This window comes from Balaenoptera physalus (assembly GCF_965194825.1).
Source record: "Balaenoptera physalus genome assembly, chromosome: 2".
Taxonomy (NCBI): domain Eukaryota; kingdom Metazoa; phylum Chordata; class Mammalia; order Artiodactyla; family Balaenopteridae; genus Balaenoptera; species Balaenoptera physalus.
The window spans coordinates 50,676,962-50,690,637 of NC_138883.1; the positions used below are offsets into that span (position 1 = coordinate 50,676,962).

At 37.5% G+C, this 13,676-nt stretch overlaps 1 protein-coding gene across 1 annotated transcript in view; it reads left to right on the forward strand.

Annotated features, from left to right (window-relative positions):
- Window positions 1–13,676, forward strand: part of POLE2 (DNA polymerase epsilon 2, accessory subunit) — a 28,672-nt gene that overhangs the window by 5,665 nt on the left and 9,331 nt on the right. Inside the window, exons 4-11 of the mRNA XM_082452313.1 lie at window positions 921–998; window positions 1,135–1,228; window positions 4,851–4,925; window positions 7,225–7,308; window positions 7,909–7,957; window positions 8,364–8,438; window positions 9,197–9,269; window positions 13,179–13,351. Of these exons, the coding sequence (XP_082308439.1) occupies window positions 921–998; window positions 1,135–1,228; window positions 4,851–4,925; window positions 7,225–7,308; window positions 7,909–7,957; window positions 8,364–8,438; window positions 9,197–9,269; window positions 13,179–13,351 (701 nt within the window). The remainder of the gene's footprint in view (window positions 1–920; window positions 999–1,134; window positions 1,229–4,850; window positions 4,926–7,224; window positions 7,309–7,908; window positions 7,958–8,363; window positions 8,439–9,196; window positions 9,270–13,178; window positions 13,352–13,676) is intronic.

Genomic DNA, 13,676 nt, shown 5'->3' on the forward strand with positions numbered 1-13,676 from the left:
GTTTCTGTCAAGCTATTCATATGCTACAGTCAGCCAATATAGAGGTTGAGTAGGGACTGAATGGTAAATGATCTTTGCAACTCCAGTTGTCAGAAAGGCATTATATCATAGCACAAGGGAGAGGCTCTCATTTTTATAGATGAATAAGTAGCATGGTAAGTTAAATAACTTTCCAAGATTGACCCATTAGAAAATCATGGAGCTGTGTCTAGAATCAGGCTTACTTCAAGTTCACTGGTTCTCTGCTACTCTGTACTAGGTGCTACCAACAGACTAGCATGACATTTTTTTGTCCGTTTTCATTTTGGGAAATAGATATAATTTTAGGGAAGATTCTTTAAGTTGGAATATTTATGCAATAGTGCTGTGAATTTTTTTTAACCTCATTCAAACATGGTTATGATATAAAAAGTATCTGAAGGTAAATTATTTTACGAATTATCCTTCTCTAACACTATAGGTGTCAAGGATGTGGGCAGAATTTGGGGGGTTCTTTTTCTGTTTTACATCTTTTCCTGGGTCACTTTTGCATGATATTTTGGATTAAAAAATTGTTGGAAATGAATTATACCTTTTAATAATATTGTAGCTTATAAAAAGAGTACATATTAGGAGAGATTTCTTTAAGATGTGACTATTTTATATGTAAATGTTCTTTTTCAACAGATAACATTCTTAATTAGAAGTTGATTAAATTTTTTGTTTGCTTGAGAGTAGTGGCAGTGCTTTCTCATCTCTGAGAGGAAAATGCACAGGCTAAAAACTTTACCCCCATATTATTTTTGACACTGCAAGAAATTGTGTACATGATCTGTGAAAAGTATGTGTATATGACATAAGGTTATAATGCAAGTTTTCATGTTCACTTGGAATACTTATGTTTTAGTAAATCAGGTATGTTTTTGTGGGTTGTTTTTCAGAGAACATATTTTCAATATCATAGGAGCATTTGATATCCCACGCCTTGTGTACAATTCAGAAAGAAAAAAATTTCTTCCGTAAGTATGCCATCTATTGATGTTAAGCTAATTTCAAATGTACATTTTTTTTTGGAAGGTATATAGTCTCCTGTTTCATTTCTGATCTACCTTTGTGTATTATGATAGTCATAAATAGGCATTCCTTTTTTCCTAGTTTATTAATGACCAACCACCCTGCACCAAATTTATTTGGGACAGCAAGAGATAAAGCAGAGCTGTTTCGTGAACGATACACAATTTTGCACCAGGTAAGTCGGAGGGGGAAAAAGAGACTGTTTCAGCTTAGGTAAGACTCAGGGATAATTAAAGGATGGACTTTTGTACTTTAGCAATCATGATGGTGATAAAAATCGTAGCTAACATTTTTTAAGTGCTTTTGATAGGCCAGGCATTGTTTATCACTTTACAGACATTACCTCATTTGATCATCATAACATCAATGTATGTATAAATGCTGTTATTCCCATTTTACAGATGGGGAAACTGAGACCTGGAGAAGTTTAGTCACTAGCCCAGAGGTTACATCTAGTAAGTAGGGACAGGATTTGCATCCAGTCAGTCTGACTCTGGAGCCCAACCTTTGCCTCCTGCACTATACTACTTTCAAGCAACTTATAGTCTATGAAGTTAAAGACATTTGCATAAATAAAATATGAAGTAGAATTTTATACATGCTATGGAAGAAATATAATACAAAGAGAATGCTTTCTATAGAAAAATCATTTCAAGGAAATGATGGCATTTGACATGGGCCTTGATTGCTCTGATCTTGTGGAAATGGGGAGAAGGTGGTGAACAGTGTGAACAAAGACAGAACAAAAGGAAAAAGTGGACTCCATGCAGGAAATGATGAGCAATCAGCCTTCTTTGTGTGGAGAGGAAGGCTTGTGAAGAGGAGTAGCATAGGATAAGTTTGGAAAGTCAAGTGGCAACTAAATCATGGGATTGCCTTGGATGCCACTCTTCGGAGTTGGACTCTGTTCTCTTGGTACAAGGAGCCTTAAAATACCAGAGCAACTCACTTACAGCGGTTCCCTGAGGACTTCCTCTCTCAGCTGATTTTGGGATGAATTAGAGTATGAGAGAAGACTTACAGGAGTCTGTGGTATTAGTCCTGGAATAAATGATAGCCTGAATAAAGGAAGGTAAGGGGAGCAGAAAGAGGGGACAGTCCTGGAGCAGTGGAAGCCATAGTTCATGGTGACTGATTGGACATGAAAGAGAAGGGAGAGAGTGAAGACTGAAAGATGATTAAGGTTTTGAGCCTGAGAGAGTGGACGGATAGAATAATGGTAATATATTAACAAATAGGAAAAAGAGAATGGGGAAGATGATGGCAGGTTCTGTTTCAAACATTTGAGTTAAGGTTGCCAGTAGGATATCAGGTGAGATGTACATCTGGAGCTAAAGAAAGAGATCTGGGTAGAGAGAGATTTAGGAGGCATCTGCCTAGAGTAATAGATGGGACCGCAGGGATGAGCCCCTGAGAGATGATGGAAAAGGGAATGATAGAGTTTGGGGGCTAGGTCAGGGTGGTGTTATGTAGCAGAAGCACAGGGAGGTTTCAGTGAGGAGAGGGTGGTCAGCAGGAATAAGCACTGAACAAGGGTTGAGGAGAATGAGCACTGAGGATGTCTATTCTCTTCTGCCTCCATCGCCTACATAATGTTGCCAGGTTAATCTTCCAGAAGTTTAGTGCTGATCACGCCATGATTTTGCTCACAAGTCTTTCAAGGAAGTTTACTACCTACTGGATTAAATACAGATCTTCTGGGACTTCCCTGGTGGTCCAGTGGCTAAGACTCCACGCTCCCACTGCAGGAGGTCTGGGTTTGATCCCTGGTCAGGGAACTAGATCCCACATGCTGCAACTAAGAGTTCGCATGCCACAACTAAAAGATGCCGCATGCCACAACTAGAGATCCTGCATGCCACAGCTAAGACCCAGAGCAGCCAACTAAATAAATATTTTTTAAAAATACAAATCTTCCTGTCACACGTTTTTGGCCTAATCTGTACTTTTCCCTCTGAAAAGTAGAGGAGCCAAAACTGAAACATGGAAATATTGTGTCTGTTTCTTCCACTTCTTCTGTGACTTTGCTTATACTATTCACTCTCTTGATGCTCTTCCCTCTTATCTCTGCTGTTGAAACCCTCCTAATTCTGGAAGGGCCTTCTCAGATTCCTCCTCTTTTCTGAAGCCCTTCCTGATCTGCAGTTGGATGCAGTCTCTTCCTGCTTTATAAATTTTTTAAATTAATTAATTAAAATATTTATTTATTTATTTTGGTTGCATCGGGTCTTAGTTGCGGCACACGGGATCTTCATTGAGGCATGCAGACTTCTTAGTTGCGGCATGCGTGTGGGATCTAGTTCCCCAACCAGGGATCGAACCTGGGCCCCCCCTGCATTGGGAGCGCGGAGTTTTACCCACTGGACCACCAGGGAAGTCCTCTTCCTGCTTTCAACCCACTGACTACTCAGTGTGTCTCCTATGACACTTACTAGAGTTGGCCCTGCCTTGCATTTGGGGTGTGTGTCCCTGTTGTCAGACTGCACACTCCTTGTTTATTTCCTCTGCCACCTTTGGCGTAGTGCTTTTCACAGAGAAGATGCTCAGTAAATACCACTTACTTTTTAAAAATTATGTGTTAAAGCCTATGATATTATTTGGGGGTATCACTAAACCCTCCCGAGCCTCATTAAAAGGGTTGAATTTTAGTCCATGCATATTTTTATTGCAATTATCTTCCTGAAAGCAAATCTGATTTTATCATCCTACTTCAAAATTGTTGTTTTCCATTGTCTATAAGACAGACTTCTTGGTTTGGCATACAAAGTCTGTATTGTTGGGACTCTTTTATTAGAGTTTACAAAAACTCAAACTGGCTAAAACAGAAAAAGGAACTTCTTGGCTTGTGGAGAAGTCTAGAGGTCCAGCTGTGTCAAGCATGGCTGGATCAAGGTGCTCACACAATGTCATGAGGCATCTACCTCTTTCCATCTCCCAGCAATTTTAAAAAATTGATCTTACTTTCAAACAAGTTCTTCCTATGAGGTGACAGAGATGGCCACTCACTAGTAGCCTTGGAAACTCTTAGAGAGTTCTTCTTTTCCAATAGTTCTAGCATCTGTCTCCTATTGGCCAGGCTTCAGGCACTTGCTCAACCCTGAAACAATCACTGGCCAAGGGGATGGAGTACTTTGATTTGCTAGGCCTTGGTGGTCTGTCTGGAGGGGGAAGGGCACCAACCCTACCTAAACTATGTGGACCACAGTGGGGGAGGGACATTTTCCCAAATAGAGGCTCCAACCCATCTCTTGCATTGTCGCACGTGCTGCCTTGTGCACTTCATGATCCAACTGTACTAAGCTTCACATCACTTCCTGAATACTCCTTTACTCTTAATAACTCTTTCTTGTGACACATCCCTTCCTCTGCCTGAAATGTCTTGTCTCAGCCTCCTTTTGTTTCTTACTAGCAAAGTCTTTTTTATCATTTAGGATCTCGTTAAATGGCCCCTTCTGCTCAGGGTCCTTTGTTGTATTGTGACCTGTTGACACTTCATTCTCACTGACCCCTGTGCTCTGAGGTTGACACCTTGGTTTGTTGTCTTCATATCCTCAGCCCAGAGTGCACTACTGCCAGGTACACGATAGACCTTTTTTAAAAAAAAGTCTTAAAATGATTTTTTAAACAAATTACATTTCTAGATATTTGTACATTCAACTATGTAGATTTTCAAATTTGTTGAGAATAAATAATAGTAACGTTAGTTTAAGGACAGTGCTTTGTCAGGGCACTATTTTAATGAATCTTAGTTTTAAATGTTTGCCTCAGTAATTCATGTGAATCTTTCTTTTTTCTAGAGGACCCACAGACATGAATTATTTACTCCTCCAGTGATAGGTTCTCACCCTGATGAAAGCGGAAGCAAATTCCAGGTTAGAACGTTATCCTAGTTATTTAGGGGGGTGTATGTATACAAGTTTAATACTTATTGCTTAATTCTAATTTATTGAATTTTAAATGAAAATTAACCACTGATAACACTTTAACTAGCTAACTGACCTGTGCATGCCCACTGTTGGTAAAGTCCATGTCCTGTGTCCTGGGTCTCTGGCCACCAAGACAGAACCCTAGTCCTCCTGGTCCATTTGCCGGATGATACACTGGCTTGCTGACCAACCCTCAACACTACCCTTCCTGCCCTCACGCATACTCTGAAATGCTGCTCCTTGCCCAGCCCATTCCTCTAGTGACCCCCATACACTTGTTCAGCTGAGACATGTTATATCAGTTGGAGTGAAAATTTTACTGAAGGCACTAAGGAAACCACATTTATAGAATGCATGAGAGAGCACAGACAGGCCACGGGGTTGTCTGGGGAGAGGAAGGATGTGTTCTGCCGTGTGTGCTCTTTCCACTGTAATACTTCAGAAAGTGGATACCAAACAGCACCATCACTTTTGTTCCAGCAACACACCTGGTCACCGTCAGTCCATCTGTGGCTTTTTTCCCCCTCCAGCACACAGAGCCCTGCTGGGGGATAGTCCTTAGCTCCTTCTGGCTAGGACCCACCGTTTCTGTGGGGTTCCAAATAGCTTCTGAAGAGGCCCAGCCTCTGCTGAGGTTCATTCAGTCCTCTACTATGTTAGATCAGAATTCATGGTGATGAGCTGTCTGATAGCTACTAAAACGATAATACTAGATAATGCTTAACTTAATGTTTGATGGCAGCACCATAAGGAGAAAACATTTATAGAGTTTGATAGTTTCTGCTTTTAACTTTTGTTGGAGAAAAAAATTGTATTGAGTTTTGGAAATTGACGTTATTTATATTTCTCTACAAATGACTGTCTATGTGTTTTCTTGTATATGTTAGGTTTCCTATGGTAACTCAGATACCCACAACCCAGAAGCATTATTTCACCTCTCCTCTTTGCCAGAGTAACTTTAGGGCTTAGCTAAATAATTTATTGTTCTTGTTATCTTGCCAAGCTGTTTAATTCTGTATCCCTGCTGGTATATTATCTATTTAAACCACCAACTATAGTCCCTATATGGCATTCTCCCTTTGCAAACTGCAAATATGGTGTCCTCATGAATGTTACAGCTTTTACTCCTGTGTTGCTTTAATTGATTGATTGCAAATTGCAATATTTTTCCCAGTCTGTAAGTTGTCTTTTTATTCTCTTAACAGTCTTTTTGAAGTACGTAAGTTCTTAATTTTGTTAAAGTCCAACATATCAATTTTTCTTTTATGGCTCATATTTTTGGTATTGTTTCTAAGAAATCTTTACCTAAGCCAGTTTTTAGAATACATGTCTTACATATCTTTTCTTCAGATTTATCCCTAAGTATTTCATTTTTTAAAACTGTTTAAAATGAACATTGTATTCCTGTGTTGCTTGAGGTTCATGTTTTTAAAGAGGAACTTCAATATCAGATGTTAACAGTGATTATTATGGGATGATGTGATCATGTCCTTTAAGTTGTTTGGTAAATTGTTGTATATATACTATAGATATCTCTACCCAGTTAAAAAGAATGAAGTGTATCTATATATAGTTAAATGGAACAATGTTTAAGATATATTAAACTTAAAAAGTTAAGTTGAATAATACAAATAATATGATTTCATCTTTGCAATAAAACAAACTGTATGGCTATGTGTTTATAAATTATATATGTGTGTATTAACATATACTTAGGATTATATGTATAGAAAAGGGTCAGAAAGGATTTTTTAAAATAATGCCCCAATTATTACTACCTTTAACTTTCTGATAAAAAATAAGGATCAGATTGAGAATGTAAATAATGACAGCCTTTCAAAATACTAAATAAAAGTAGAATATAACTTTTTAAATAGCCCACTAATTTTCAGGTACTGAAGAGGTACTGACCAAATAAAATAAATAAAATTTATATTCTTTTTTTACATTTTAAAGATAAATATACTTATTATTATTCAAAATAATATGGTATGAAACTTCAGTCATTGGTTAGGGCCTGTGTTGATATGGTGTTTCTTTAGGCACAATTCTTCCAAGCCATCATCAGTTAATATTTTAGCTTTTTGTAGGATAAAATTATATTTTCTAAGTTTTATTTGATTTTCTACTGTAAAATAGTTGTAAATACTAAAATGTGCGCTCAAAATTTACTTACTTGTAAAAAGATTAGTTTCTTCAAAGAACATATTTTCAGTCCTTAAGAATTTATTTTGTTTTACTTTAGCTTAAGACAGTAGAAACCCTATTGGGCAGTACAACTAAGATCGGAGATGTGATTATTCTTGGAATGATAACTCAGTTAAAAGAGGTAAGTTGAACTTGATAAGCATCCAACTTTTATTTTCAGCCTTCAGATTAATGAAATGTCAGTTACATATAGGATTTTTACAGAGGGCATGGGAGCGTATTCGTCATTGAAAGTGGCTACCTCAGTCACCAAGTAACCTTTCCTTTTGCATTTGGTTTCCTGAGTAGACATCAGGAAGGAGTGTCTTATACAGGCCACCAGTTTGCATAGCCTGAAATTAGTCCCCCAGTGACCTCTGGTTGAACAGAGAGTACTGGGTTTCTAAACAATCAAAGCTGCAGACCATATCCTGCTCCCTGGGAGTTGTTGTTGGCTCTCTGAGGCCCCTCTTATGGCAGCCAGCGAGTATCCCTCCGGTCATCTCTTGGTTGGCAGTGGTCATTGTCTAGGTACCTATGAGGACTCCGAGTCTCAATTAATTGATTAGTTTGTGGTCACCAGACTAGTAAATGGAAAAGCCTAGACTAGGAATTACTGATTTTTTAAAAATCCACTGTACTGTCTACTATATTGTGTTGTCAAAATTGTCGGTATTTTAATTCTTTTGTCATAGTATTCATTTTTGCATAAATGTGGACATACTTCTTTTATTTTTTTTAGGGAAAATTTTTTCTGGAAGATCCTACAGGAACAGTACAACTGGATCTTAGTAAAGCTATATCCTTCACTTTTATTTTTTTAAATCTGTGTTACATGAGTTGGGGAAATTGATCATATATCATTCTCACATTTACCTATTTGGGTTCTTAGTGTAACTTCCATACGGTGGTGTAGGAATCTGGAGACATAATCCTAACCAGAGACAAAAAAACCTGTAATTCCCCCTTATTTGGAGAATCCAGACAAATCACTGAGGAAGTTTATAACATGCTAAGAATGGTCTATACTGTCAATATTACATCTTAGAATCAGATATGGGGATATTTAAACCTAAAGTTTTTTAAGCTATGATCTATTCAGAGTTTTAAATGTGAAGTCTTTGAATTTATTATTTGGAAATCCTGTGGAGCCCAAAATGTATGTTGACTTTATCACCACCTCAAGCATAGAAGTAGAATTATTTTCCTCAATTATTGTGTACCAGTTCCATAGCGGTTTATACACAGAGTCATGCTTTGTCTTAGCAGAGGGTAAGTCAGTATACTTTTTTCCCTCTCCCCCTCATCATTCTACCGTAAAACCCTTTCTACATTGGTTAAAATATGTTAACATGATGTAACTCGGGACAACACTGATTATGAGAGCATATTTCTGACATTAAATAACAGACTCATGGGAGAGGGGTTTCTTTCTGGGGTGATGAAAATATTCTGAAATTAGTGGTGATGGTTGTACAACTTGTGAATATACTAAAAACCACTGAAGTATACACTTTTAAAGGGTTGTATGATATATGAATTATATCTCAATGAAGTTGAAAAAACAGATTGTACATAGAGTCATAAAATGAGACATTTTAAAATCTGTGTACCTTATCTGTCTGTACTCTAACATGTATTGTGAAATAAAAAAGGGAAAAGTTTTAATTCTAAATCTGTTAGTATTTCATGAATTTTTTTTTTTTATAGAACTGAGACTGTCTGGAATTCCCTGGTGGTCCAGTGGTTAGGACTTGGCTCTTTCACTGCCATGGCCCCGGGTTCAATCCTTGGTCAGGGAACTAAGATCCCACAAGCCGCATGATGTGGCCAAAAAAAAAAAAAAGAACTGAGACAGTCTCTGAACCTGAAGCTGTTTTGTAGCGCAGTGGGACTGATAATTCTGTTGTTAGTCGACAGGGGATGAGATGATGGCCTAGCGTTACTGCTTTGTGTTCCATAGTTTTGTCCTTTCAAACAAGAAGGAGAATTGGACAAATGAAAGTGATTTGTTACTTATCTTTTTTCAGGTTGGTTTGAAGATCAGGTGTTTCATGTCAATGCCTTTGGATTTCCACCCACTGAACCCTCTAGTACTACTAGGTATAAAAATGTTTGACTTAAACTCTATAGGGATTTTATAATACCGGCAGTAATGAATGTAAGATAGTATATCATATCTCAGTTATTACAAGTCCTCAGGCTTTGTGTCAGAAGGCGAAGAGCAATGGAAAATGAGAGTTAAAGACTGGGCTTTATATGAAACTGAAAACTTCGGGTTGACTCCAGATTGGTTGCAATAGCATCTCTGTACTTTGGCTTTAATGGAAAGACTTCCAGTCTATCGGTCTTATTTATCTCTAGGATTGATGAGAAGTTCAACTGAGATAAGAGATAGGAAAACACTTAGAAGAATATAATTCCCATGTTAATAGAAAGTTCTTATTTTTGTATTTTACTGAGTGAAAGTTACAAGAGGCGGGTTATATAGTTCTTTAATATATGCAAAATCATTATAATATTAGAGTGGTTCCAAAAGGGCCTTCTCTGAGAGGAGTGAGTTCCCTGTCACTCAAGGTATTTGAGCAGAGGCTGAATAATGGTGTAGACGTTGAAGCTGGTGGCCTGTGGGTTGAATGTAGTCTATAAAAATTTCTTTTTTCCCCTTTGAGGTGTTAAAACACATTTTGAATTAGTTTGCAATATTTAAAAATCAGGAGATTTCTCATAATAGTGTAGATTTCTGAGTTCTCTTGAACAATCAGATCTAGCCATACTTTGTACCTGAATTCTCACCTGGAACATCTATACTGCAGTGATTGCCCACTGTGTGCAATCACTGTGTATGTGTGTGCTCTCTCACTCACACCTAGTCAGCCTCTGCTGGCTGCTGCTTTGATATTTAGTATTACCTTCCTGGAGCCTGTAAGCATCTGGGGGAATTAAATCTTGAGATTCCATGATGATGGTGATGATTTCAAGGAGAAGTATGAGGACTAAGATTTTGGGCCCAGTATGCCTGTATAAATCATGTGCCAAGGCCACATTTGCTGGCTGGGAGTCACTGGCAGGCAGCTTTTGCTGTGCATCTTCTCTTCCTGTTGAAGTACATAATCCGGGGGAAAGTGCTGCTCACGCCACAGAGAATAGAAGCCCTCATCAAGCCAGCTCACTTTTAAGTGAATGTTTTTAGTGCTAGTTTGTAGCTAGGTTTGTATCATTGTAGGGGTTTTTTTGGACTATATTTAAGGCATAATTGCTGTTGTTTTGGTGTTTTAGTTTCATACAAGCCTCAAAATTACTACGTCTGAATGAGAGGAGTAATTGAGGAAGCTGGCCATGAGTAGTACCATTCGTTTCAGTTTAGCCAAGAGTTCATCATTGTAATGTCTCAAATAATCTTCCATTTAAATTGTCTCATTTTCTCTAAATTAAACTGCTTTGTGTGTGTTTAGTACACCAATGGACTGGTATGAGGTGTCATAAAGTATGTTAAAGTAAAATAATCATTTTATTCCAGTTAGGATTATGAATTACTTTTCTCTTAAAATACCTCCAAAGTAAAATTCAGAAGGCTGTATTCTGGTGGCAGTCAGTGAATTCAACAATAGATATTTTATTGAGTTCTTTCTATGTGTAAAATACTGTTTTAAGGGTAAATGAGGGACTTCGCTGGTAGCGCAGTGGTTAAGAATCCGCCTGCTAATGCAGGGGACACGGGTTCAAGCCCTGATCCAGGAAGATCCCACATGCTGCAGAGCAACTAAACCCGTGTGCCACAACTACTGAGCCTGTGCTCTAGAGCCCATGAGCCACAACTACCGAAGCCTGTGCTCCTCAACAAGAGAAGCCACCGCAACAAGAAGCCCTCGCACCGCAACAAAGAGTAGCCCCTGCTCGTCGCAACTAGAGAAACCAGCGCACAGCAACGGAAGACCCAACGCAGCCAATCAATCAATCAATCAATCAATAAAATATATTAAAAAAAAGGATAAATGAATACAAATATGTCTACAACGTGGTCCCATCTCAAAAGGATCTGAACTGACCTAATGCCTTCCCACCATTGCCTAGTCTACCATATAAATTTTTTAGGGTACAGATTTGCTGGGATTTCATTGCCATGCTGCTCTCTTTCACTGGTACAGGGCATTTGACTTGTGCTTTCTGAGCCCAACGTGTTGTTAGAGTTCCTAGAATTCCTAGAGTATTTCTTGGGAAAATAGGCCTTCCTCTTGCTCCTGTCTTTGCACATTATACAGTAAGTCCCCTACATACGAATGAGTTCCATTCCGAGAGCACGTTCGTAAGTCCAACTTGTTTGTAAGTCCAACAAAGTTAGCCTAGGTACCCAACTAACACAATCGGCTATATAGTACTGTACTGTAATTGGTTTATAATATTTTTCACACAAATAATACATAAAAAACAAACACAAAAAATAAAGAAAATGTTCTTAATCTTACAGTACAGTACCTTTAAAAGTACAGTAGTACAGTACAACAGCTGGCATACAGGGCACGTTTGCATCTTTGAAAGTTCGCAACTTGAAGGTTCATATGTAGGGGACTTCCTGTATTCCATGTACCAAGGATGGAAGGTGTTAGGCTTTCTAAGCTTTAATTTCTCAAGAATCAGCTTAATAGGTATTTCTGTCTGTGATGCTCTGGTTTATGTTTGGGTATATAATTGAAATCATCATACAATTATTTCATACAATTTCATCTTATTTCATTCCTCTGATAACCGCAAGATTGTAACCTAACACTGCTACCTGCTATTGGGATGGCCTCAGGAGAGTTACTTAACACTTCTGAACCTGAACCTTGCTTTCTCTTTTGTAAAATAAAGAAAATAGAATCTACCAACATGAGGTTTTTTTTGTTTTTGTTTTTGTTTTTAGGATTTAATATTACAATCTGTCTGATATGTACATGTTTTCCTTAGGAGCAAGGGTTCAGTATTCCCTAATGCAGTGTTTGCAGTGACTTTATAGGATATAATTACAGCAACCTAACAAGAATCAACTCTAACAAGATGTATTTATATATATATATAACATGGAGAGTTTCTTTTTAATGCATGAATATATAGGTCTATATCTATTCCCTTTTTTTGGACACTAAAAATGGATACATACTGTACAGTGCTTTGCAACCTGCTTCTTCATTTAATATGCAGTCAACATTTTCCATTACCATGAAATACTTTTTTTAATTACATGATTTTTTACATTCAGCAGTGTATTTTGAGCACATACTATATTGCCAGGCTCTGTGCTACGTGTTGGATTGGGGAGATAGACGTTAAACTGTCACCCAAATAATTAGCTGATTACAAATTTGATAAGTTCTACAAAAGAGAAGTGCAGGGTCCTACAAGTGTGTGTAATGGGGAAATCTAACTTCTCTTGGGATCCTCAGGGGAGGTTTCTCTGGGGTAGTACAGTTAAGCTGGGAACTGCAGGATGGCAGCCAGTGAAGGGTGGGTGGCAATAGCAGTAGAGGCTGGGAGTGCAGATCACCCCAATTTCCTAGTGACCCTTTTTGCAAGCTTTAGTGTTCCTTCCAGATTTTCCCAATTCTGGAATGTTCGTTAGTCTTTGTAGACATCCTTAATTTCTTAGAACAGATTTCTAGAAGTGAATTGCTTGGTCAAATGGCTAGCACTTTTTCTGAGACTTTTATTATTCAAATTGAGTACCGGTTTCTCCTACTTTCAACTACATAGGAAATTGTGATTTATTTTAATATTTGCTTTAGTAAGTTTTAAAAGGTACAGGTATACTATATCTGTACTTTGTTTACTGCTTCCGTTTTGCTTCCTTTCTCATTTTAGAACACTTAAATAAACTTGTTTGTTTTTTGTGCTACAAATAATACATTTTCATGGTCCAATTTACATTGATGGGACAATTACCTCATTAGATAGAAGCTAAATTTGTAGAATATCAGAAAAATATCTCCAACAGAATATAGGATAGAAGGTAATAATTGTGTTATAATTACCTAGGGCATACTATGGAAATATTAATTTTTTTGGAGGCCCTTCTAATACATCTGTGAAGACTTCTGCAAAACTAAAACAACTAGAGGATGAGAACAAAGATGCCATGTTTGTGTTTATATCTGATGTTTGGTTGGACCAAGTAGAAGTATTGGAAAAACTTCACACCATGTTTTCTGGTAGGTGTCATTTTTTCTATTCTTTTTTGAGCTCTAATGAGAATTCATGTCTTAAAACTAAATTCTTAAAAAAAAAATGTATCTTTTTGAGTAGTCTAGTTTTTAAAAGACATTGATTCAGTGGTGAAATATTTTAAATGAATTCATCTTAAAGACTTACATTTTTACATTTGAAAAATAACTGTGTGTGTGTGTGTGTGTCTGTCTGTGTATTCATGATAAATGAGAATTAGTCCTAAGAATAGTACAAGAGTGGAGAGCAGCTTAGGCTTTGGAATTTGACAGAACTGGGTTTAAGCTGCAGTCTAATACCTTGGGCAGGTTA